We start from the raw sequence: 25,234 nt of genomic DNA, 5'->3' as shown, positions 1-25,234 counted from the left end.
TTAAAATGAATTCTTTCCAAGAATTGTGACACATACAGTCATGGTTTCACAGCATCCTATGAGGACGAGAACTGCAGACATGCTTAGAGTAACTAGTTAGGCCCATGATTCCCAATAACAGCACAATGCACTATATAACAGAACTGTGTACTCCATGCTTTTTAAAGAAAGGAAGATCGAGGTTACCTCCCGTGAACAACAAAGTCATTGGAAATGGTGCAATGAAGAAGGAAATAACTTTTTATAGGAACTATCCTGGCATTAGCCTGAAGTGATTTAGCACAGAAAACCAAAATCAGGATGGCACAACAGGTATTTCAACCACCATCCTCCCCAATACGAATCCAGTGTTTCATCATTATGCTATCACACTTCGCGCCATGCTTTTGAAACATTCCTCATGGAATGGTTGCACCATGTAGCTTCTGCTAGTGGTACCACATTAGTTACATGTTACACAGATCATATGAATGATTCCTTTATCAAGGTGCTGTAGAACGAGTTAGTTTACAGTATACATATACATGATAAGTGTTAACATTAACGACCAGGCTTAAATATTAAACCACAGAACATAGAATTTGTTTTAAGGGCTAATGAAATTAACTCAAGTGAAAGATGCAGCATTAGAATCTTTTCCGAGGCAGACCCATGAATGTGATTGTAAAATATTGTGATATTCGAAAATATCAGCTCATGGTGCAGCAGAAGTAAAATCATTTTCTTAGAGCAGTTCCTCTGGCACCATCTTTCCCATGTGACAAGCTCCTTTCCCTCCACTGTTGGTATTCGTGGTAAACACATTATACCAATACCAATTTGTTACATATTTACACAACATTCAGCCTCATAAATCACCTCATTTATCTGAAACACTCAATGGTAAGATTTTCTGTACCACCTTGGACGAGATAGGAGAAAGAGAGAGAGAGAGAGAGAGAGAGAGAGAGAGAGAGAGAGAGAGAGAGAGAGAGAGAGAGAGAGACAGGAAGGGGGGGGGGAAGAAGGAGAGACATAGTATCCTGGTCTAGAACACATCAACAACTTTCTAGGCTATGATTTTCTGGAAATATACCCTGAAGTGGGATACACCTTAGCCACCATTCAGCTAGCATACATCAGAGCAGCTTCCCACACCATCCCAAACTTCAACAACCTGGTGACACCCAATGCTCCACCTCAATCCATTAGTCTGGCATATGCATAGTCAACAAAATAACAATGGAAAATCCGGAATGAAATGGAAAGTTGCCACTTACCATATAGCAGAGATACTGTGTCGCAGGTAGGCCCAACAAAAAGACTGTCACAAATTAGGTTTTGGACAGTATGGCTTTTGTCAGAAATAGACCACACACGCAACTGCAGTCTCAGGCAAATGAAGCCACACTTCAGTTGACAGAAGCGGCCACACTTCAGTTGCCAGACACTGCAGAGAGAGAGTGTGTGTGTGTGTGGTCTATTTTTGATGAAGGCCATACTGTCCAAAAGCTAATTTGTGATAGTCTGTTTGTTGTGCTTATCTGCGACTCAGCATCTCCACTATAAGGTGACTTGCAACTTTCCTTTTCACAACAAAATAACAAATTTCATGTATGCATATTGCTATGAAACATAAACAAAGCTACACTAGCATTAAGAAATGGATGACCTATTTAGGAAACAGGAAGAGCAAAATAATAATTACCAAGTGCCCCATCTAAAGAAAAAAGGAGAGGAAAAATTCAAACAATGGAGAGGAGCACAAAATAAATATCCTAACATTTTAATCTACTTTTCTTTGTTTTGAAAGAACTAATTTTAGGTTCTAGCAAATTGGTACTACTGATTCTAGCCTCAGATCAAGTAAACACTTCAGAACAGCTACAGAAATAACATACAGTTTTAAAATTATAGTGTGATGACTGATTGTTACTACTGCTACAACCACATATAATTCATTTAGAGAGTATGTAAAGTAAGGAAAAGGCAACCACTCACTTATAGCAGACTGATGTTTGGAGCATAGAAATATGTAACAGCAAAGAGTATTCACACTGATTTTGAACTCTCGCTCTTTTAATAGAGAAAGTACACACTACCACACAGCACCCAAATGCGGTTTTGTACTGTTCCCTCCAGGAATATATATCATTGTTATTCATTCACAGAGTAGAAATACCCAGTGATTACTATTATCTTCAGAGCTAAAGTAACTGTTAACATCAAAAACAGTTATCAAAATGTAAGTCGGTTCTTACAGCACAAACATGACATAATGAAAAGCTTTACACTCTTGCCGTTATCTGTCCAAAGAACCATTTTTCACTGCTGATTATGGTTGGAACCACAATTCACATGTGGAATTCCAAGTGCAACTAGACATTTTTCATTTACTCAAAGCATTATCTTAGGACCAATATGAAGTCAAAGCCTTGAAAGTTGTGACTATGAAAACAGTTTTATGTATAAGGAGCATTATACTCACAGTATTTCAATATTATGATTTATTTTAGGGAAAAAGTTTACGATTTAATGCATAATCTACAAAATAGTCATTAGAGACAGAAAACTCTCAGAACAGACATGGACGGGGAGGGAAATTGGCCACATCCATTTCATTTTAACAGTCTTGGAATTTGAGTTAAGCTTTTTGATGGTATCACAGAAAATCTAAGCCTGGATGGCCAGAAAAAGAACTGAACCCTAGTCCACAGGTTAAAGTCCCATGCACTACTATTGAGCAATCTTGCTTGGTCAATACAATTAATACAGTTGAATGAAAATGTAATGAGAGCTGAGTAAGCAATTGCTTGTGTGGCTACATAAACTTTCCTCCATATTAACTGATTATATTCTTGTCAGATCCATAGCCGGATCACAAAGTCATCTTGATAGTTACACGATCCAGCTGTATACCCAACATGAATATCATCAATCAGCTGTTCATCATTTCCAATAATACTCTCAAATTTTTCTCTCCACCTGTGTGTCATAATACTCTATTTCTGTTGAGAAAATAGACATTTTTATCAAAAGATTGGTATGTAATAGAGCTTATGCCAAAAAACAAAAAAGAAACTGATTTGATCTCAAACTTTTATGGCAACAATTTTTTCAAATCTACACACCGGACTTATGAGGAGAAAAATGGTGTAAGCCTGCATGAACTTGAGTGGAATGTACGGTACATCACCTTACTAGCGCAAAAAACTACACAGAATGATTAACAACGCTAAGGATACAAAGCTTAAGCCTAAACTAAAATGTCAGCAAGTAAAACGCCAAATGACTAGCAAGACACAATAAAAACCAAAGAATGAGATATTTGAAACACAAAGCAGAGAAGAAGACGAAGAAAACAAAAGCCAAAAAAAACTGCCTTCAGTATGCGTAAGTGCATGATGAAGTAAGGGTTAATTAAAGAAACATTACATAATTACTCTGGAGAGGAAACTTAATTAATCCATTTGTCTACATTATTGATAACTGAACAGTATCATTGATTTCGAAGAATGCAAGTGTTTCGTGTGAAAAATGTTGCAACTTTCTTTACTATGCCCCTCTTTACAACACATTTTTGTGCATGTGATCCACCAAAAATGACACACTGTGAAAATATATGTAGCTTCTTAGCATCCCAGTATGCTTCAATTCCAGTACCACTATACTAGGATGAGTCAATAAAGAATGAGAATGCAAAAGCTTTTCTTTGTTGTTTTTTTTTACTTTGTAATTACTTTAGACAAGAGGGCATACTGCCATGCTCTTCTTCAAAGCAGTCACCTTAAATAAAATCTGTGTGTCCCAAAACATCTGCTAATATGGACAGATGTTAAGGAAGCCAGGCAGCCATCTCTTGACACCACTTTCACATTCAGAATTAATTCTATGTTCTTCATAATACCTTGTGACAATTCACTATACCTCTCCATTTAATTATGATTACAGGCAAAGTGGAACTAAAAGCTCTGCTCAGCACGGAGTGTGCAAGAACAGAAGACTTGAGTTTCATGTTCCGTTAATGTTGAGGCCATAAGACACAGCAAAGGTATGAATTGAGAAAAGAATGGATGAGAATAGCACTTGCGTGTGGCCTATTCAAAAGAACCATCCCAAAATTTGCCAAAAGTAATTTAGCAAAACAACATTTGTAGCCTAAACATGGGTGGCCACACAAGATTTTCAACCCCAAACCCTCCTGCTAACCATTTCAGTCTTTCAACCAGTGTTCCTTCTAGTCAAAAACTGGCCATGTGACAATGTACATCACTGCTATAGCACTGTCTCTGCCAGCTGTTAAATAGGAGTTGGAGACAAGGTGACTTCCTTAAGATAAATCACTATATGGTAATTACAACAAGAAATGACAATTACCCTATTACCTTTACCACTGCGTGAATGACCTCATCCTTCTTTCATACAAGGCAACCTACTGATTACTGAACCGTGCATGTATGCACACTTTTGACATCACAAAGTTGAAACCAGCTTTCATCACCAATACTGATAAATTGAATTAGGTTTCTCCGTGCTCAAGACATCTATAAAACTCCTGACAACCACAATATTCGCCTCTTTTCAACTTGGGCAAATGATACCAGTTTTGTGTGCATACGCCTTTCACGTGCAAGTAGTGATAGAGAATAGTGAATGCATTACTATCGTAAATGTTCAACTTTCTGCTGATGTACTCATTATCATCCAGCAAATTTTGCTTACAATGACGGCAGCCATGTTGATCACATGACCTGGTAGTAAAATCACCTCGATGCTCCGTTTGGAGTTTAATGGGCTTCCTGCACCACTGAAATGTAGTTGGTTGGGGGGAGGAACATCTCCACCATGTGCTCTTGCAACATTTTACAAGCTTCCATGTTGATTTCTGCAGATGGAAGCAAAATTTCAAAAGTTGCATACTGCATATTGAGAACCGATGTCATTATTCAGAGGCAACTGTTTACCTGTCACGTTTTGCTCTGGAACTGTTGTCAGGTGCACACAAATTCAATTTTTTCTCATTTTTATATTGCGAACTTGAAAGACTCATCCTCCTCACAAAACACTGTCTCACCATTGCACGTATGCTGTATAAGAAAAAAGAAAAGTCATTCTCATTCTTTATTGATTTGTCCTCACATTATGAACAAAAGCTCTAACCTCATTACGCATAAGCATTTTCAATAAACCAATTAGAATCAAACCAAAGTGTACACAACAGAAGTACAAAAATTATAAAAATTATTAACAGACTGACAGAGTATACCATACGTTCAAACTTGCACAACAAAGGAAATTATTTCAGACCATGAGATTTTAAAGTGAATCTCTAAACATTTCCATGAAGATTGCCCTGTCTATGTTAGAATACATGCAATGTAACCGGCAATTTGTTTTTCACACTTTTTGCATATATCTGAAATTAAATTCTGATGGAATAAAGCTCCAAAAAACATAAAATAAAATGCTTCTATGCTAAGTAAAAGCCTTCCTTTCAACACACAATGATAGCCTTTGTCATCAAAATTGATCATATTCCTTGCATACTACCTTTGCCTTTAAGTGTCATTCCCCATTAATATGTTGACTGCTGCAAGGTTGCTGGCTGACACAACAGATTTTCACACCTGATACCATGTTGCAACAGAGGCCACATGCTTCACTACAATTCATACAGTACATAGTGCAGTACTGCACATTGATTTGTATTTTTCGATTGAAATAATATCGATGTTCAGGAAATCATGTACAATATCTTGTTCAATGTTTTGAATTTTGTTTTTGCAACTTTACACATTATCCAAACATACATTGTACCAAACAAAGTCAAGCATGTGGCCACCGGCGTGCACAGGACATCAGGAGTGAACTAATGCAGTGACCACTGGCAGCCTTGCAACAGTCAACCTGTTAATGCCTATTTTCTCAACTAAACTGACATTGTACAACACCTAGAATAGATTTCAGAAAATCTAATTCACAACTATCAGGCACCAATCTGAATGCCACGACTGCTCTGGAATGAAGTCACTAACTCAATCATTTATTTCCTTCCTCAGGATTCTATTTAACAGTTAAATTATTTGAGCTTATATCACAACTATATCCCTATTAAAGGATTATCACCATAATAAGATTTAGTAAAGTTGTTTGTTTTTTTTCACTAGATGGAAATATTTCTCAAAATATACTACTGACATAATGATGTACGATGCCTTTTGTTTTCTCATAATCTGCTAGACGTCAACAATAGTCGTCTTGACTATGTAGATCATGCATAAGGCTGGAAGAATTTGATGAAATATGATACATTTCACATCTGAAACTGAATAAGTTTCAATCCAATTCAATAAATTTACTTTATAAATAGCTGTCACATAACTGGCCAAGTTGAGGAAAATCAGCTTCCAAGCAGTCAACACAATTATTCATTTTGATTCTGAATGTTTACCAAATGCTGATGCACAAGGAATTGAGATAGTATGAAACCTAATACATTACTGTTGCAAGATATTACATCTTAAATGTCAACTACATACCTCCAAAGTAGCAACCTGCTGGTGTAACCATTCGCCACTTGCTCTCATACATCCCTGTTTGTTCAGGACTAACCATTTCAAGAGATATATCAAGTGTACATCCTGGTGCAATTGGTGCTACTGCAAGCCTTTCTGGAGCACAGAGCCTGTCACCACCACTGAACCGAAGTGAACATCCATCTGGCCACATCTCAGTACCAGTGTTCTGAACCCTCCATGATTTTGTGAACCTAGAACAGCAATGCTAGTTATTTCAACAGCAACATGTGTAATTTAGTGGGAGAATAACACACACTATACTTACTTCGTCAACGGTGGTATGCTTTCCCCTTCTCCAACTGTCACATCCCGTACTAGGGACATTGATGGAAGCTTGTATGGTGACTCAAAATCGAAGTACGAGCAAACAGCTTCCTGGAGATTCCTGACACACAAAAGTTTTAGTTATGGACAATGTTCCCTCAAAACATTTATTATGCAACATTTTATGTTTGACTGTGACATTCCAACAAAGATACACTGAATGTCAATTTGGGCACTGTTCTGATGAATAATGAAATTTTTCTGGAGATATATGTAGGTCATTATTTTACACAAAATGCACAGTGTCTGACAGATACAGTACACTGGTGCATACCCGTTTTTAACATTAGCTTTAGTTATTTGGACGAAAATGTGTTAATAGTAATAAGTCATAATCGTTCTTAAATTACCGAGATATAATTTCTACCCGCAGAAAACATCACTGAGATACTGTTTGTAAACAAGGTACCTACGCGTCATCCATGCACAGAAGGCCGAAAGCAAACGCGTCATTCTAACATGCTTTGCCTTTCCTTTAGCACAATTATTTTTTTGCCTCATAAATGGCCACAAAACTTTACTAATGACGTAATAAAATGGCAATAACGGGTTATAGGAAACATTTTTAAATATGGGCTACATAACCCCATAACAATTGTAAAAGTAGAAAAAATTCTACGATTTGTATGGAAAGGAAGACATAAATATTGCTCCCAAGGGTAAATCACAAGGGAAGAGGTCTTTTTTTCAGTATTTATTATTGTAAGATTGAAATTTATAGTAATGCATTTAGAACCCTCTGACAGCTAGTACGTCGTCCGAGGAAACACATACCAATTATTCATTTCCAAAAAGAAAACTGCTGCTGTTTCATTCAAATTTCCTATCAACGACTGTAGCTGTTTAACTAATTCATCGCGATCTGTTGTTCCCATACAGCTGAATTGCTGCAGGAGCGTTTGATCTATATCGCTGTCAACATCCATTTTCGCCGTTCATGAATTACAGATTCACCAAGTAAAGTGAACTAATTATCTTCGGAAGCACCGACCCAAACTAATCCACTCTACCGACCAAACCAACACATCAATGAATTTGCAAATCTTTTGTCGTTTAATCTCTCTGCACTCCTGGAAGGCCTCGAAACTAAATTACTCCGTGTGACGTCACGTCACGTGACCCAAGCTGTGTTGCGTAGAAAACGTCATCTGCTGCATTTTCAAGTTAGTGCAAGGCACAGACACGCGCGGAGGTGGTCGAAAATTGAATCGGGGTACGCGACGGTCATTTCTGGGCTTCTCATATACTTTGATAAGTTGAAAAATTTGCTACACACGCATGGACATCGTATATTGTGAGTGCGTTAGTGAAAAGAATTTGAATATGTGCTGCTAATAGATTACTCATATTTAAAGAAAGAAAACAAAGTTACTGAATGCAACCGCTTCATATGTTTCACATAAACATTATAGATATGCTTTTAGCTGATTCAGTGAATGAATCAAAAGGATATATTTGTTTGTACTGCGTTTTCTGATATAAGCGGAGCAATTATTACACCATGGTTGAGCATTTAGGTTGGAGAAGTAAAAGAAAACTTATAGAAGACATTCACGTTCTGACGGTGAATGACATGCCAAACATCGGAGCAAAACGCACTGCATTATCTTTCGACTGTAGAGGCGTCGCCAAAAATAATGATCAAAAAACTCGTTTAGATTTAATTGTGATCGATGGAACATGGGAAGCCGGCAATACAGTATCAATTGCATCTGATATGCAAGAGATAGATTTGCAATATTTGCAAGCGGACAAAAATTGTTTCTGGATAGATAGTGATAATGTAGTAACAATTTCTGAAACTAGCCAGGTTGAGAAAGAAGAAGAAATCATCGAAACAGATGCCAATAGCTCAACTGATTCAGGAAGCGCAGCGCCGGCTTCTACCGCCGACAGAAGTCCTCAGCCTGGCGATACAGACGGTGATTTGTCGTGGCTTCTGAATTTCAATGTGAATTCGCTGTTCAATACAAATGGCTCCATTAATGGCCAATGCAATCGTCCAGCTAATAGTGGTAAGTTTCCATTAGATTAATTCTAAAGTTGCTGTTCATTCAACAGTTGCATATAAATTGCACCGCTTTTCACGTTGGTAGCTGGTCGCTCGATTTAAAAACATGAGACGTTGTGTAACTGCACGTATACACGTGGTAATTGTAGTCCGTAATGCACTAAAGAGCTTTGTGAAAATTAATGTAATCGCACTGTTTTATTGAGCACAGACAACGAACTGATGTCTTGATAAAACTTGAGAATCACGGATAAGAAATTGTAGTGACATGATATAGTTTATTTTCAAACAGCTTGTGACGTTTTAACGAATTAATTGAAAAATATTATAGGGGACAGATCCGACACGAGATAAAATATGTCTGTCACAAAACTGAAAGATCCTATCGAGATATATCCTCAAGGTACAAAACTATTGTGCCTTCACGGTGAATAAACAGTTGTTATTCGTGTGGAAGAAGTACGCTTATCTAGAGCTGTAAATATTTTTGTTGTCTGCTTTCAAATATTTTATTCTATCTTCAGTGAGAAGCAATGAAGTATAACTTTGCTGTTTGCATATAGAATAATGTGTTTCGTGTAGATTCACATCTCTGTACAGAATTCTATTGGCAGACCCAATTATCTTAACGCAAAAATAAGCGTTTGCCTGGAAGCTAAAAGTTTCTTGGCGAAAACGATTTTTCTAGAAATTATAAATTTCTTTCTTTCGTAAACGAGACTTATATTAAGCGAACTCCTTTAAATAATATTTAAATGTTACCTGTAGACCGAATCCATTCTTTCTGTTTGCAACGAGATTTTTTTTTTTTTCCTAGTACGTAGTTTTCCATTGCTCACCTTACATTCCGCCCTCTCTTCGCGCTATAAGAGATTTGTTTTCCTTTTTTGTATACAGTTTTAATATTAAGACTTGAATACAGCTTTTTTACCTATTTTTCTGATGCGTTATATCTTGCATCAGTGTAATCTGCGTATTCATGCAGTGACAACACAATCCATTTGAATCTTGAAATTACAACTTCCCTACATGTTATTTCCAATTCATTTGTTGTCTTTGGACGCGGCATCAGTAGACTCACCTACATGACGAAGTATGAGAGTGATCCCGCACCTTACAGTATTGGTAAAGTAGACCCAGTTTGCATTTCCAATACTTTTTGCTGAGTATGTACGGTAGTAACTAATCGGTATAAAAAAAAATCCTGGCTTCTAATCTCGACACCGCCAGAAGTCGCGTGACGAATGACAACAATATCGCTAGGGCGATGTACTACGTGAAACTAGAGTTTTTAATTAGTCTTAAGGATGTCACTCCTGTATATCTTACAGACTTTACTTAGAACAAAAAAAAATCATTTTCCCTCTTCGTTTCTTTCTATCATCTGTAATTTTCGTCACAGTGACTCATCTCCATTAGCTTTTATCAACTTCTGTCATGCCTAATGCAAATTCCACATCAAATGTGTATTCGTGATGTGTATTCTCCGTGTTTTGTATTTAATATCAAAAAGTGTGCTTATAGACAGTTTTCTACCTCGTTTGTAGCTCTGTGTCAAATACTGAATAGGTTGCAGTGTCTTGCTTCTATAAGTGGGTGGATAGCTCAGGTTATTTTCTATTTTGGAAAAGTTATAATTTAATATCAAATTCAAATGAAACCATGTTAGATCTAAATTATTATTAACTGTAATTTATTGTTTCTAATGTAAGATGTACCAAAGAACAACATTTGCTATTGTTTATTGGCAGAAAGTATTGTTTCTCGATGTTGGTAAACGTGGTGAGCTGTTAGCATACTGCGAGAGCACAAGTGTCATAAGATTTTTACGCGTTTCCACTTAATCAGGCGTAACTGTTTCCAAATCGAGGTTTGTATAAGGAAAGTGATTTACTTATTGCAGGAGGTTTCAGACTGTCATGTAATGAGGTACCTGCAATCAGTAACGGAAATTAACAGAAAACGACGGGAAATGCAGGCAGAATGTTCTGCCTGGCGGGAGCGCTTGTAACAATCGTGAGGATTCGATAATCTCTGTTTTTAAAAGAGCAGCTGCTAAGCAGAAATACACACAGCCCAAAGCAGGAAGATTAATGTCTCTTCTGAGATCTTATACGCGTTAAGAAGTATCGGAAAATGATAGTGACAGCCGGCGATTCCCGGAGTTGCTAAATCACGAGGAACTCAAATCCGTGGCAGCTGAATGGGATCTCATTTAGTGCTAGTATAATAAGAAGTAGTTTCATTGATCTGTGGATTACTTTTACAAGATTATTGGACATGTCATGACATCACAGTTTAGAAAAAAATATGCCGGTAATTCACATATGCAGGCAATTACAAGGATGGGGCAGACAGTGGCCGAGGGGTTATAGTAAGAACAATACCGGCATTTGTCTGCTGTAACTTAGAGGAACTATGGAAAACTAACACGAGACGGACAGATGGGATTACAGGCCTCCATGCTCCTCTCCCTACCAGCCTGTTTAAAACAGCGCAATCTCATTCAGTGCACAGTACTGTTTACATTCTTCCAAATCAATTATTTCAGAATGTAAAAAGCTAGTGCCACAATGGCCACTGATTTCTCAGCACTAGTCACCGTGTGCAGTATACACATATTAATATTATTTCATAATGCAGTACTGCACACACTACCATAAGGACCATGGTGACTATGACTCATTTCTATTTTGTGTATCGCAACTTCCCGTTTGCCTCTCTGAAAAACCGAACAGCAACCCTCCATAATTATGAGACGTGCTCCAACAGAGATTCTATACTGAATTTGCGGTTGAGTTAGCCCCTCTTCTAACTACGGTCTATCGTAGGTGCCTCGAACAAAAAGCAGTACACAGTAGCTGGAACACAGCACATGTCACACCCGTTTTCAATAAGGGTGGTAGAAGTGATCCACAAAACAACCGTCCAGTATCCTTGACATCGATTTATAGCAGAATCTTAGAACATATTCTGCGCTCGAATATAATGAGGTATGTCGATAAGAATGACCTCCTCCGTGACAACCAACATGGGTTTCGGAAACATCGGAGCGAAACCTACTCACAGTTTTCTCACATGACATACTGAAAGTTTTGTATCAAGGCAGCACAGGGTAGAAGCTGAATTTCCTGTTTTCCGAAAAACATCTGACATTGCACCACATCTACGCTTATTGTCAAAAGCACGATCACATGGTCTATCAAGCGAAATTTGTGACTGGATTGAGCATTTTTTGGTATGGAGGACGCAGCAGGCTATCTTGGATGAAGAGTCGGGGTCAAATGTGGAAGTAACTCCGAGTGTGCCCCAGGGAAGTGTGTTGGGGCCCTTGCTGTTCATGTTGTATATTAACGACCTTGCGGCCAATATTAATAGTAACCTCAGACTTTATGCCGATGATGAAGTTACCCGCAATGAAGTACTTTCGGAAAGAAACTGCATAAATAGTCAGAACTTCATGATATTTCAAAATGGTGTAAGGATTGACAACTTGCTTTAAATGTTCGGAAACATAAAACTGTGCGCTTCACAAAAAATAACTTAGTATCCCGTGACTATAATACAAACGAGTCACAGATGGCATAGGCCAATTCATACTTATACCTGTGTGTAACACTTTGTAGGGATTTTACAGGGAATGGTCACACAGGCTCATTCGTGGGTATGGTAGACCTCCATTTATTGACAGAATACTGGGGAAATGCAGTCTACAGAAGAGACAGCCGGCCGCGGTGGTCTCGCGGTTCTAGGCGCGCAGTCCGGAACCGTGCGACTGCTACGGTCGCAGGTTCGAATCCTGCCTCGGGCATGGATGTGTGTGATGTCCTTAGGTTAGTTAGGTTTAATTAGTTCTAAGTTCTAGGGGACTAATGACCACAGCAGTTGAGTCCCATAGTGCTCAGAGCCATTTTTGAACAAGAGACTGTTTATGAACCACTCGTGCGACCCATTCTAGAATATTGCTCAAGTGTGTGTGACCCGCACCGAATAGAGCTATCAGTGATTATGAATGTATACGGAAAGTGGCAGCACGAATGGTCACAGGTTTGTTTGACCCGTGAGAGAGTGTCACAGAGATGTTGAAGAAACTGAACTGGCAGGCTTTTGAAGATGGACGTAAACTATCCCATGAAAGCCTGCTTACAAAGTTCCAAGAACCTGCTCTAATTGGTGACTTTAGGAACATACTACAACCCCTGTGTATCGTTTACACAGGGATCGTGAGGACAGGGCCTACTTAAAAGGTACCAGAAGAAATGAATGGGCAAATACTAAATGAAACATCTTGTGTGAAATTCTTAGGCATACAGATTTATAACAAACTAATGTAGCCCCAGCACATGGATAAGTTAGCCAAAAATCTCGGTTCCACTTACAAATCTCTCCCACTGTTGACCAGCAGGCATGAATGTTAAAAATCTGTACTTAACTCGATAATGTTCCAACGGCACGATCTGTTGTGACAGAGAAGCTAAAGCAAAAAAAGTATTCATTAGAAGCGTGCAGTAATTGTATGTATGCCATTATTTCTGTCTTCTTTGCATTAATTTTCATGTTATATTTCTATTTCTAGAACTTGTTCACTCATGCTAATGTATTTTGCAGCTTTTTCCGTTCTTTGCTGTGACAGTTATGTCGTCAGCAGTCTTATTGTAATTTCCACTCCATTAAACTTTATTCTTTCCATACCGTCTTTATATTCCACAACGTCTTTTTCAGTTTACATGTTGAACGGAACTGGTTACGATATACATTGCTGACGTACTGCTTTCTATCTGTAAGCCTCTTGTATTTCACCATTTGTTTTTATGTTTTTCTCTTTGGTTTTTTATACAATTCGTATGCTATTCGTATGTATCTGAAATCAGGACTAAGACTACACATAATCTTCATTAACATGTTCAATGTCACTATCATAAGAACAAATGCAGGTATTGTTTTGTCAGTTATACACAGTTAAGTGTCTGTGCGTTGTCAAAGACTCAAAAGCAATACTTTAAAGGCCACATTGCGGCAGTTTGAGTACGAGTAACAACGGAACACGTGATCACGATTGTACTAACATAGTATAAGTGGGAGCAGTTCCTCCTTGCTCGTCGCCTTCAGAACAAAGCACATATTTATGAAGTCATCATCATTATCCCCTCATAGATTAGCCCAGTGGTTCTCAGACTTTATCGGTGGCGGAAATCTTTTGCAGTACTAAATCTTTTATGGAGCCATAAAACAAGCAAAACCTTGTTTCATGTTCGTACTTTATTTACAATCATTTAATGAAAATCATACAAAAGTGGGTATATTAATTATACACTACTGACACACAATTATAGAATACACAAAATAACACTGTTTTGATTTCACTGTAAACTGATAAAGTTGATTCCCTTTAATGGGAGATATGAAACTGTTTTCCATTTTTGACCAAATGGCTAATGTCAGGCTTGATAGAGTGTTGAAGACTCATGTCAGGTTCAGCGTCCAGTCTGTTGCGGCATTTTCTCTTCGTAGCTGCAAATGCTGAGAGTCCCGTTTCACAAAAGCAGAAGTTGTTGAGGACGGGAGGAAACCAGTCGGAACCTGCGTGGAACTTGCACCAAAAATCAACAAGTGACATTGTTTTGAACAACGATTCCATGCTTGAAGGCATTTCGAAAAAGGAATTATAGTCTTCTGCAAATTCGGACAAATGGGTTTTGAACACATGAATTCATTTTCAGTTTTTTTTTATTCTGCTCTTCAGCAAAATACGTCTCAAAAGATGCGCGCATACCATGTAGACAATGGACAAATTGTTCGAGGGTTTAATTTGGTAATTCTATTCTTTTATCAACGAATACATTCAGTGTTGAAAGGCTTCCTAGTTTCCAGCAAAAAAATCCAAAAATCTAATTTTTAAGGCAGTTAATTTGTTAGTAGTATTGAAAACTATTGTCTATTTTCTTTGTAAATATAGGTTTAATTCATTAATTTTTCCAAATATATCTGCCAAAAACGCTAGTCTGAACAACCAAGTCACATCGCTCGAACGGTTTTTTAATTTAAATGAAATTTCAATAATAAAAGCCTGTAATCCAGGTCTTAGTTCAAATAATTTTGTTAAGGTCTTACCCTGAGATAACCCTGTAACATCGGTGTGGAACAGAAGTGTTTTATGTCCGTTCCCATAACCTCTACAGAATAGCGAAAAAATAAAACTGGCGCTGAAGAGACCTTGCTTTAAAGTGATTGATTATTTTTACTGCTTCACCATGAATCAATAAATTTTAGATTTGGTGGCATCTTCTTTATTGGGAGTGCTTGTCTATGCAGCTACAATGGGTGGGCACTTTACTTTTCATTAGCGATACTTCTGCTGTTTTATTTGCCTTGGCCTCATCTGTGCAAGTGTCGAGACAATCGTTCCAATTCAGAAGGTTTATTTGGAAACAAATTGTGAATCGTGTTAAACATTTCTTTTTCGGTAGTGTTAGTTGGCAGCGATATGCACATAAGAAAGCCTTCTTCGAGGGAATTTTTATATGGATATCGTACAGTCAATGAACAAGATGGCCAGTCCATCAACATTAACTGACTCATCCATTTGCAAGACGAATTTGTTGTGTCAGTTAGTTTCGTGTTCCATGGGTTATTTTACATGATAAATCGTAATGATGTAGAACGAGTTTTTTACATTCACATCGCAAATTAATTTGTACATATGATTACATGCTGAATACTTCTAAGGATTTTTTGTCTTTTTTTTTTTTTAAGAAAAGAGATATACAGATGTGAGTTAGTAATTCCTACCAACCACCTATTACACATCATAATAACAAAAATTCTTCTACGGAATAGGAGTCTTCAAGGAGAAACTTTTTCAGTTTGTTTTTAAATTTTAATTTGCTGTCAATCAGATATTTTGTATCACTGCGTAATCAATCAAAATTTTTTGTTACAGCTTTGTGCACCCTTTTCTGTACCAAATACAGCTTTAACGTGGAGTTATGAATGTCACTTTACCTCATGGTACTGTAATTATATACATCATTGTAGCTTTTGAACTGTAGTGGATTATTTACAACAAAGTTCATGAGAAAAAAAATATACTGTGAAGTACTAGTCAGAATGCCCAATTACTTAAACATACGTCTACAAGTTGATTGCGGGCGAGCACCGCATGTTATTTTTACAGCACGTTTTTGCGCAACAAAGACTTTCTTCTTGTTGTTGTGGTCTTCAGTCCTGAGCCTGATTTGATGCAGCTCTCCATGCTACTCTATCCTGTACAAGCTGCTTCATCTCCCAGTACGTACTGCAGCCTACATCCTTCTGAATCTACTTAGTGTATTCATCTCTTGGTCTCCCTCTACGATTTTTACCCTCCACGCTGCCCTCCAATACTAAATTGGTGATCCTTTGACGCCTCAGAACATGTCTTACCAACCGATCCCTCCTTCTAGTCAAGTTGTGCCATAAACTCCTCTTCTCCCCAATTCTATTCAATGCTTCCTCATTAGTTTTGTGATCTACCCATCTAAACTTCAGCATTCTTCTGTAGCACCACATTTCGAAAGCTTATATTCTCTTCTTGTCCAAACTATTTATCGTCCACGTTTCATTTCCATACATGTCTACACTCCATACAAATACTTTCAGAAACGACTTCCTGACACTTAAATCTATACTCGATGTTAACAAATTTCTCTTCTTCAGAATCGATTTCCTTGCCATTGCCAGTCTACATTTTATATCCGCTCTACTTCGACCATCATCAGTTATTTTGCTCCCCAAATAGCAAAACTCCTTTACTACTTTAAGTGTCTCATTTCCTAATCTAATTCCCTCAGCATCACCCGACTTAATTCGACTACATTCCATTATCCTTGTTTTGCTTTTGTTGATGTTCATCTTATACCCTCCTTTCAAGACACTGTCCATTCCATTCAACTGCTCTTGCAAGTCCTTTGCTCTCTCTGACAGAATTACAATCTCATCGGCGAACCTTAAAGTTTTTATTTCTTCTCCATGGATTTTAATACCTACTCCGAATTTTTCTTTTGTTTCCTTTATTTCTTGCTCAATATACAGATTGAATAACATCGGGGAGAGGCTACAACCCTGCCTCACTCCCTTCCGAATCACTGCTTCCCTTTCATGTCCCTCGACTCTTATAACTGCCATATGGTTTCTGTACAAATTGCAAAGAGCTTTTCGCCCCCTGTATTTTACCCCTGCCACCTTTAGGATTTGAAAGAGAGTATTCCAGTCAACATTGTAAAAAGCTTTCTCTAACTCTACAAATGCTAGAAACGTAGGTTTGCCTTTCCTTAATCTATTTTCTAAGATAAGTCGTAGGGTCAGTATTGCCTCACATGTTCCAACATTTCTACGGAATCCAAACTGATCTTCCCTGAGGTCGGCTTCTACCAGTTTTTCCATTAGTCTGTAAAGAATTCGTGTTAGTATTTTGCAGCCGGGGCTTATTAAACTGGTAGTTCGGTAATTTTCACATATGTCAGCACCTGCTTTCTTTGGGATTGGAATTATTATATTCTTCTTGAAGTCTGAGGGTATTTCACCTGTCTCATACATTTTGCTCACCAGATGGTAGAGTTTTGTTAGAACTGGCTCTCCCAAGGCTGTCAGTAGTTCTAATGGAATGCTGTCTACTCCCGGGACCTTGTTTCGACTCAGGTCTTCCAGTGCTCTGTCAAACTCTTCACGCAGTATCATATCTCCCATTTCATCTTCATCTACATCCTCTTCCATTTCCATAATATTGTCCTCAAATACATCGCCCTTGTATAGACCCTCTATATACTCCTTCCACCTTTCTGCTTTCCCTTCTTTGCTCGGAACTGGATTTCCATCTGAGCTCTTGATATTCATACCAAGTGGTTCTCTTTTCTCCAAAGGTCTCTTTAATTTTCCTGTAGGCAGTATCTATCTTACCCCTAGTGAGATGACCCTCTACATCCTTACATTTGTCCTCTAGCCATCCCTGCTTAGCCATTTTGCACTTCTTGTCGATATAATTTTTCTGACGTTTGTATTCCTTTTTGCCTGCTTCATTTACTGCATTTTTATATTTTCTCCGTTCATCAATTAAATTCAAAATGTCTTCTGTTACCCAAGGTTTTCTACTAGTCCTCGTCTTTTTACCTACTTGATCCTGTGCTGCCTTCACTACTTCATCCCTCAGAGCTACCCATTCTTCTTCTACTGTATTTCTTTCCCCCATTCCTGTCAATTGTTCCCTTATACTCTTCCTGAAACTCTGTACAACCTCTGGTTTAGTCAGTTTATCCAGGTCCCATCTCCTTAAATTCCCACCTTTTTGCAGTTTCTTCAGTTTTAATCTACAATTCATAACCAATAGATTGTGGTCAGAGTCCACATCTGCCCCTGGAAATGTCTTACAATTTAAAACCTGGTTCCTAAATCTCTGTCTTACCATTATATAATCTATCTGAAACCTGTCAGTATCTTCAGGCTTCTTCCATGTATACAGCCTTCTTTGATGATTCTTGAACCAAGTGTTAGCTATGATTAAGTTGTGCACTGTGCAAAATTCTACCAGGCGGCTTCCTCTGTCATTTCTTACCCCCAACCCATATTCTCCTTCTACGTTTCCTTCTCTTCCTTTTCCTACTATCGAATTCCAGTCACTCATGACTATTAAATTTTCGTCTCCCTTAAGACTTTCTTAAAGGCGAGTTACTCCAGAAATTATTCCATATGACATTATTGAATGAAAATGTGTAAAGTATGTCAACTTACTGAGTTGTCTCTCACCAAGATTTGCAATGATTCTAAATGCAAATGTGGCTCATCTATATTGTTTCACACCTAAGAATTTTGAAATTCACAGAAAACCAGTTAATGATACTTTTGAGAACTGTGTTTACCATTTCTTCTGATTCTGTATGTATGTTCGAACTGATTACAATACTAGTGTCGTATGCAAAAAGAACTAATTCCGCTTGTTGTATATTAGAAAGAAGATCGCTTACATGTTTGAGGAACAATAGTGAACCTAAGATAGAGCCTTAGAGAGCACCATATATGATTTCTCCTCAGTGAGAATTATGCCCCCGGACTATGTTCGCTGAATTATAAGTACAATTTTCTGCATTCTTTTGGTTAGGTATGACATCATCCATTGGTTGGCTATACCCTAAATCCAATAAATCTTCTATTTATCTGAGAGTATGCTGTGATTCATAGAGTCAGATATCTTAGACAGGTCGCAGAAAATATCATCCGACACTGTTTTATTATTGAATGCGTGTGTTGAAGGCTACCAACTAGTTCTTCTTTGATGTAGTCTGTGAGATTGTTAATTCGACACGAAACAGTGTCATTTGAAAGTGGCACTGTGGAAAGATGCTTTGCAGGTTTTTCATCGAACAAACATGATATTACGTGTGTCACACGTTGTTTCATTAAATTGTCAGCGATAGTGTGCGCTTCGACCTCTTGGCGCAGTGCAATACCTGACCGAATATGATGCCTCCATGGCGTTTCCATTCAGCGTTTGGGTTGCACACTTCACAGTTTTTTGACTTCTTAATAATTTGTTCTTTGTTATATATAAAAAAATCTTCATTCTTGTCTTTGCAATGTCGCTGTATCTTAGCAGGTACCACAGAACTACTCCGAAGTAGCTTGCTACATAACATGCAGAGAGGTGAGCCGTTAGTATCAACAAATCCGAGACTGACTTAATATTCGTCATACATTCATTTTTTTCGTCATTACTGAGTCGTTAGATATCTTTCTGCTTGAAACCTGCTGCCTGAATTCGTTACATCACCTTCCTGAATCCCATAGTCTCGATCGGTAATCTTTGAGACTGCTGCTGCATCTTCGGGCAAACCACCTTTGAACTTCCATTGCAAGATACTGTTGCAACAGCTCTAAGCCAACGCTCCATTCTGTCTCTTAAAATCAAAAGTTTAATTCTACATCATGAGAAATATACACTGAAGCGCCAAATAAACTAGTATACGCGTGGGTATTCAAATACAGAGATATGTAAACAGGCAGAATACGCCGCTGCGGTCGGCAACGCCTATATAAAACAAAAAATGTCTGGCGTAGTTGTCAGGTCAACCGCTACTGCTGCTACAATGGCAGGTTATCAAAATTTAAGTGAGTTTGTTGTAGACGGCGCACGAGCGATGGGACACCGCATCCCCGAGGTAGCGATGAAGTGGGGATTTTTCCGTACGATCATTTCACGAATCTTCCGTGAATATCAGGAATCCGGTAAAACATCAAATCTCCGACATCGCTGCGGCCGGAAAAAGATCTTGCACGAACGGGACCAACGACGACTGAAGAGAATCGTTCATCGTGACAGAAGTGGAACCCTTCCGCAAATGCTGCAGATTTTAATGTTGGGCCATCAACAAGTGTCAGCGTGAGAACCATCAACGAAGCATCATCGATATGGGCTTTCGGAGCCGAAGGCCCACTCTTGTGCCCTTGATGATTGCACGACGCAAAGATTTACACCTCACCTGGGCCCTTCGACACCGACATTGGACTGTTGATCAATGGAAATATGTTGCCTGGTTGTACGAGTCTCGTTTCAAATTGTATCGAGCGGATGGATGTGCACGGGTATGGAGATAACCTCATGACTCTATGGACCCAGCATGTCAGCAGGGGGCTGTTGAAGCTGGTGGAGGCTCTGTAATTGTGTGGGTCGTGTGCAGTTGGGAGTGATATGGGACCACTGATACGTCTGGATACGACTGTGACACGTACGTAAGCATCCTGTCTGATCACCTGCATCCATTCATGTCCATTGTGCATTCCAGCAGGACAATGCGACACCTCACACGTCCAGAATTGCTACAGAGCGGCTCCAGGAACACTCCTCTGAGTTTAAACACTTCCGCTGGCCACCAAACTCTCCAGATATTAACATTATTGGGATGGCTTACAACGTGCTGTTCAGAAGAGATCTCCACCCTTTCGTACTCTTACGGATTTATGGACGGCCCTGCAGGATTCATGGTGTCAGTTCCCTCCAGCACTACTTCAGTCATTAGTCGAGTCATTGCCACGTCGTGTTGTGGCGCTTCTGCATGTTCGCGGGGGCTCTACACGTTATTAGACAGGGTACCATTTTCTTTGGCTCTTCCGTGTAGAATAATATCGCCACATGGTATTGAATTTAACAACTGTGATCAGTAAAAACACGAATCAAATATACTGTAGTACGAGAGAGGCGTCCGGATTCGCCAAGGCAGAATTCGACTGCGTTTTGCCTTCGCAGCTTCAAGTAGGAAGCATAGATCGTGAAGCGACGAAAGCCTACGAGGAGGTTCAAGGTGTTTGTGGATGGAGGGAGATGGAGAGAGTGTAGTGGAATGTTCGTGGAATATGTTGTTGAGGCAGCGAGAGAGAGGGGGAAAGCGTTGGCTTGGCCGCTGTTTGTGTGTGTGTGATTGTGTGTGCGCGGGTGGGTGGGTGGATGTGTAGTCATATAGGCTAAATTCTTTTGTTTGTGGTTTCTGATCAAAGCATTATTGTAGATTTATTATGCTGCTTGTTGCCTCATTTTCAGCTCTTACGTTCTGGGAGAAAAAATGACTCTTATAAAACCAGTATTGATATGTTATTTATAAGAGTCCTTTTTTCTCATTGAGTGACAAGACTTGACGTGCTTTATTCTTTAGGTTGATATTTTGGCAGAGGCCTCGCAGAGCCCTTGCGGAGCCCCAGGGCTTCGCAGAGCACCCTCTGAATATCGTTAGATTAGCCGTTAACGCCTCTTCCAGTCTAATGGTTTACGTTTTCCTTATTAAAGCAGCACTTGTTGTTCTCTCTGGTCGGTATGAAAAATCCAAATTTCACATAACATTACATTACATCAGTCGTACTCTGTGCACCCCGTGGAGCGGTGTGACTGGGATGTGGAAAATATTCAAAGATGGTCATTTAAGGACAGTACAATGAAATGGCATTACAAAAGCTTACTGCATTTCAGTGTTGCTGTTGATAAGAAAATTCTATCACTTGCAAGCAAGACGACAGCATTAAGAAAAACGACAATAAAATAAAATGAAATATTGATTTTAAGGATTCGGTGAAGATATTCTTCAGTGGAAGTAGAAGAAGTTCCCAAGAGAAAGTTCTTTTATTTAGTGATTTATCTGTAGTAAAAACCTAATAATTTAAGAATCTTTTAAAAAATTACGGAATTGTATGTTCATATCCTGTCAAAATTTAGCGTTAATCAATTCGCATTGAACTCTCTATTGATGCTTTCAAATATTTCGAGAGCTGTCTTCTCAGTAAGTACTATGATTTATTCCTGTACTAGTATCACTAGCAAAAGGGACAAATTTTGCGTCTTCGGAATTTGCAAGCCGAAAGTTGGTCTTTCATATGTTAAGTATGTTGATGTCATCGCTTGCCATTGCCTCCAGATTTGTGATCGTCTGCAAAAAGACAAATTTTGCCTCTCCTGAATTTGCAAGTTGGTATATGGTCTTTCGTTTGTAGAGTATGTTGATGCCGTCGCTTTTCGCTTTCTTCAGATTTGTCATTCACAGCAGATAGCTAAAATTCTTGTTGGTGTGTCTTTTCTGGTGCTGTCCTATCTCTCGTTTCCGTTATCTCATCCTAGAAACTTCATTCCAGTCTGTTGGAAGCTAATTTTAAACGTGCGTATTTACCATAATTTGATACATTACAAAGGTGTTTTTGTGGCCAAAATTTAAAAACTTTTATTTATGTCTTTTTGCACGTTGTCCTAGAGTTCTTATAATTGTCTCACGTTTTCCTGGTTAATTAGCTAGTTTATTTCTAGCCCCTTTCAGTAACTGTGCGACGTCGAATCTAAATAACTTAAAACAGGTTACTAAAAAAATGGCTCTGAGCACTATGGGACTTAACTTTTGAGGTCATCAGTCCCCTAGAACTTGAACTACTTAAACCTAACTGACCTAAGGACATCACACACACCCATGCCCGAGGCAGGATTCGAACCTGCGACTGTAGCGGTCGCGCGGTTCCAGACTGTAGCGCCTAGAACCGCTCGGCCACTCCGGCCGGCCCAGTTTACTACTTCCAGCATAATATTACCCAGTCATATTTATAATTCCCAGCTAGAATTTCCAGTAAGGGAACTCGGGGCGGAACAGGATACTTAATGTTTAACAATTTCTATAAAATAAGGGAACACAAGGAAACACTTCTTAAAGTGATAAAAAAAACCTTGCAGTGTAACCTAATGTACCTTATTTTAAAATCACTTAAAACAATAAATTTTGCATTTTTTACAATTTTTCAAAGAAAGTCTTGCATATTTCCCGTTCCGCCCCACCCACGGGGCAGAATGGGATAAGGGTATTTTTTGTTAAATTATTGCATAAACGTTGAATTTGAAATATGAATATCGCATTAAACTATGACAAAATGTTGTATAACAGGCAATTCAGACTAAGGAATGTGTAATTTAAACAATTAAAAAGTGATTCTTCAAAATAAGAAAATATTTTAATATCATTCTGAAAAATGTACAATGCTTAATAACTACCAAACCACTAACTACTAGCCCTTTCGACAATAGTCACAAATCAGTATTTCGTCTTCATCTTCACTGTTTGTGCCAACACATGAATTGTGCGCCCACTTGATACATCTCTGGCATGCGACCCAGCCCTCATTAGAAACGGAGTAGAAGTCCCCACAGTAGAGACACTCAGCATCCTCTCTCTCTGATTCTCTCTTCTCCATCATCTTCTTCCTTTTATTTTTCTTAAGGTCTTTGATGTCCTCTGTTTTGGATTTTTTGGGTGTACAGTTTGATATTTTTGCCTTAAGTTGCATTGTACCTGACCTCTCTGTCCTGACATTGTTTATATTTGTGCACCCTACTCCTTTCTGTAGGCCTACTTTACGTGCGACAGCATTCTGCAGTTCCTTCTTACAAGGATAATCTGTTAATACGACGGTTTTTTCCTTTTCCTCTTGTAGTCCGCCGAGTATTTTGACAGATTAGTGGGATTGGAATGACAGCCTCGGGCGATATCTGGAAAACTTGAGTTGTTCGGCGAACATAGCTGGTTGGGAGTGTCTGACATCCATGAACATCCAGGCTGAGTTTGCTTTCTACTTGCATCAAAATATGACGGGGCACAACGGGACACTATCCCCGTCCCGTTCCGTCACAAGAGCGCTTTTGGGGTTAACAGCTTTTATGGAGTGTAATAACTGACGTATTTACAAGCATTAAATAACTAAAGTATAACAAATGCCATCTACTTTGAGGGAATGTGTCATTTTAAGGTATACAATTAACAATTAACAACTTACCTGGAGTTGAAATTCACCAAACGTTAGAACAACGCAAGCGGTAACGTGACGGACAAAAATTCACTTAGATCTCGCTCTTCAAACTAAATCAGAATGGCTGCCCCCACTTCCCTTCCATTCGGAGAAATAGTTACATGCCCATACAACAGGTTGCAACACTGTCCAGTCTAGAAAAGAGCAGTTTCCCATTGTGCCCCGCTATCCCGTTCTGCCCCGAGTTCCCCTACACCTAAGACGCCTCTTCCTACAGTCTGAGACATGTAGTGGCAAACCTGCTTCATACTCGACAAACTAAGAATAGTTAAGGCCATAGTTTAGTTTTGAACATCCTTCTGCTCCTTCTGAAGGTCTTTGTTGTACTAAGCAGACTATGAAATCGATAGAGAAAAGTTCACGCATAATTTACTTCTGTGGCTCTACGACCCAAGCCATTTGGTTTTTGTTGCCCTTCTAATTGTGGTACTTATGCACACCGGACAAAGAAGTTAATCATCCACGCCACTAGCTTGTATAAAGCCATCAACTGACCCCCTACTCGTTTCTTCAGGTACACTATCTTTATTTATTTATCGTATGGCAACAACAGCAAACATTGATAGGTACACAAAGTTCAATTTTACATGTATATCTAGTTAAGTATTTACATATAGTTTTATTTTACTGTCTGGCACAAATTATACACACATTTTTAAATTGTGAAAATTACTAACTTAATATTACTGACTACTTTAACTGATATAATTGCAAGTTAAAAAAAGATAGAAACATTTAATCGTAGGTCAATATCTAATGATTGAAGCCAACTAACAGTGGAGGGAGTAACATTGATAAAGTGACTATATGGTCCAGGATACTTCCTCTGAGGACAGTCTCTAACAATATACTGAAAAGTTTGTTCTTGGGCCCCACAATCACTGGTTGGAGAATTTCGGAGTCCCCTCTTGTGCATCACATCGTTGACCCTGGCGTGGCCAGTTCTTATTCTGTTCAGCCTTGTCCACTCACTTCTCTGCAGATGAAATCC

At 38.7% G+C, this 25,234-nt stretch overlaps 2 protein-coding genes across 3 annotated transcripts in view; one reads left to right on the top strand and one right to left on the bottom strand.

The window, feature by feature from the left end:
• Positions 1-7,967, bottom strand: part of LOC126198886 (protein ILRUN) — a 35,803-nt gene extending 27,836 nt beyond the window's left edge. The window contains exons 1-3 of the mRNA XM_049935495.1: positions 7,656-7,967; positions 6,823-6,942; positions 6,519-6,748 (exon numbers count right to left, since the gene is read on the bottom strand). Of these exons, the coding sequence (XP_049791452.1) occupies positions 6,519-6,748; positions 6,823-6,942; positions 7,656-7,807 (502 nt within the window). The 5' untranslated portion in view covers positions 7,808-7,967. The remainder of the gene's footprint in view (positions 1-6,518; positions 6,749-6,822; positions 6,943-7,655) is intronic.
• Positions 7,968-8,094: 127 nt separating this feature from the next.
• LOC126198990 (uncharacterized) overlaps positions 8,095-25,234 on the top strand; it is a 303,830-nt gene continuing 286,690 nt past the window's right edge. Inside the window, exon 1 of one of the 2 annotated variants that reach the window (XM_049935660.1) lies at positions 8,095-8,175. In XM_049935660.1, coding sequence (XP_049791617.1) covers positions 8,160-8,175 — 16 coding nt within the window. In that variant the 5' untranslated portion in view covers positions 8,095-8,159. Of the gene's footprint in view, positions 8,897-25,234 lie in introns of both variants that reach the window. The other variant, XM_049935659.1, reaches the window with a different exon arrangement.

This window comes from Schistocerca nitens, chromosome 8 (genome assembly GCF_023898315.1).
Source record: "Schistocerca nitens isolate TAMUIC-IGC-003100 chromosome 8, iqSchNite1.1, whole genome shotgun sequence".
Classification (NCBI taxonomy): Eukaryota; Metazoa; Arthropoda; class Insecta; order Orthoptera; family Acrididae; genus Schistocerca; species Schistocerca nitens.
The sequence above is the reverse complement of the archived record's forward strand: the minus strand, read 5'-3'. Positions and strand labels throughout refer to the sequence as shown.